The sequence below is a fragment of the Trichoderma citrinoviride genome (genome assembly GCF_003025115.1).
Source record: "Trichoderma citrinoviride strain TUCIM 6016 unplaced genomic scaffold BBK36scaffold_333, whole genome shotgun sequence".
Taxonomy (NCBI): Eukaryota; Fungi; Ascomycota; class Sordariomycetes; order Hypocreales; family Hypocreaceae; genus Trichoderma; species Trichoderma citrinoviride.
In genome coordinates this window covers 1-1,404 of record NW_020195041.1, presented here as the reverse complement: position 1 = coordinate 1,404, position 1,404 = coordinate 1, and the positions used below count along the sequence as shown (strand labels likewise).

Sequence of the window (1,404 nt, the reverse complement as noted above, 5' to 3'; positions counted from 1 at the left end):
ATAGCCTCATAAGAAAAGCAACAGACAACAACAAGTCCATCTCATCAACTCAAGCCATTCAACTCTTTCCGTACACCACGCCAAACTGTATCACATCAAGCTCAGCACCCAGCAAGACAGCCCAAACAAGCAACGCAAAGCAAGGCAATGCAACTCCTCATAGCTCAGATCCATCACCTCCATCACCAAGGCACCATCCTCCCGTCCAACTCAACAACAAACTGCAACCGCTGCGGCATCGCGTCAACCCACTCATTCACCCTCTCCTGGCTCAACCCCGCCCACGCCTCCCTCGCCGCCTTCTTCAGCGTCTCGTCCTCCCACCCCCTCTCCCTTTCCTTGTCCTTGTCCTTTTCCTTGAGCAGCTCCGACGTCCACTGCTTGTTCGGCGGCCACAGCGTGTCCAGCGGGCTCAGGTCCGGGCTCTCGCCGCAGCTAAACGTGCACCGCAGGCCGTGCATGTCCTTCCACTGCTGCGCGAGGTTGATCTTGCTCGCGCTCCCGTGCGCAAACACGTCCGCGTCCTCCTCCAGCACAAACGCCATGGGGCCCGACGCCGTGAGCCACGGCTTGACCACCTTCTCGAGCACTTTGTCGCAGTAGTCAGGCATCGTCATGGCGCCGGTGCCCTTGGGGCTCGTCGAGCTGTCGTAAAAGACGAGCTCGCTCTTGAAGCCGTAGCCCACCGCGGCCCAGGCGTGCAGCCTCCTGATGTCGCGCGGCCACCCGTTGGCAGGCTCCTGCTCGCACGTGCTGCACAGCCTCTCGCCCGCCCGCGGCGTCAGGCGCATCTTGCCGTCGAGCCCAAACGCAAAGTGCAGCTCGCCGCTGAAGCGCACGCGGCGCCAGTCCTCCTTGAGGGGATACGCCTGCAGGGCCTTGCGCGCAAAGTCGCTGCGCTTCTCGCGGTGCCTCTTGAGCGTGTTGGTCCGCCCGCAGACCAGGCACCGCCGGTACGACAGCGTGCCCATGGCCCGGTGCAGCGTCCGCCGGTTGCACTTGACCTCGAGCCCGGCCTCCTCCGCCAGCCCGCTCCAGTTGAGGCTCACGTCCTCGTACTTGGCATCCCACAGGATCTTCTCCATCTTGGCCACCTCCGCGTCGGCAATCTTGCTGGGCCGCCCGCGGGTCTCGCCCCATTCCGGGTCGTCGCGCTTCGGCACGGGCGACGCACTCAGCGCCGCGTAGCCCTGCGACCGCGACAGGTCAAAGTGCCGGAAGATGGCCGACTTGTTCACCGGCAGGCCCTGCGACTCGAGGTAGGAGATTGTGCCGCGCACCATGGCCTTGGCCGGCGTGTCGCCATGCTTGTAGCCCGACGGCATTGGCGGGTGTTTCGTATGCTGTCGGTATGGGATGCTGTATCAGCCGTAGTCGCCTGTAGGCCTGGTGTAAGTCGAATAT

General features: G+C 63.4%; 1 protein-coding gene across 1 annotated transcript; it reads right to left on the bottom strand.

Annotated features, from left to right (window-relative positions):
- On the bottom strand, positions 1-1,404 carry BBK36DRAFT_1136769 (hypothetical protein). Its single transcript, XM_024893096.1, has one exon. The coding sequence runs from the start codon at positions 1,323-1,325 to the stop codon at positions 183-185; it is 1,143 nt and encodes a 380-aa protein (XP_024744758.1). The 5' UTR covers positions 1,326-1,404; the 3' UTR covers positions 1-182.

What these genes read in the sequence shown, in the direction of transcription:
- BBK36DRAFT_1136769 (XM_024893096.1), bottom strand. Translation starts at nt 1,325, where the DNA reads ATGCCGTCGGGCTACAAGCATGGCGACACGCCGGCCAAGGCCATGGTG.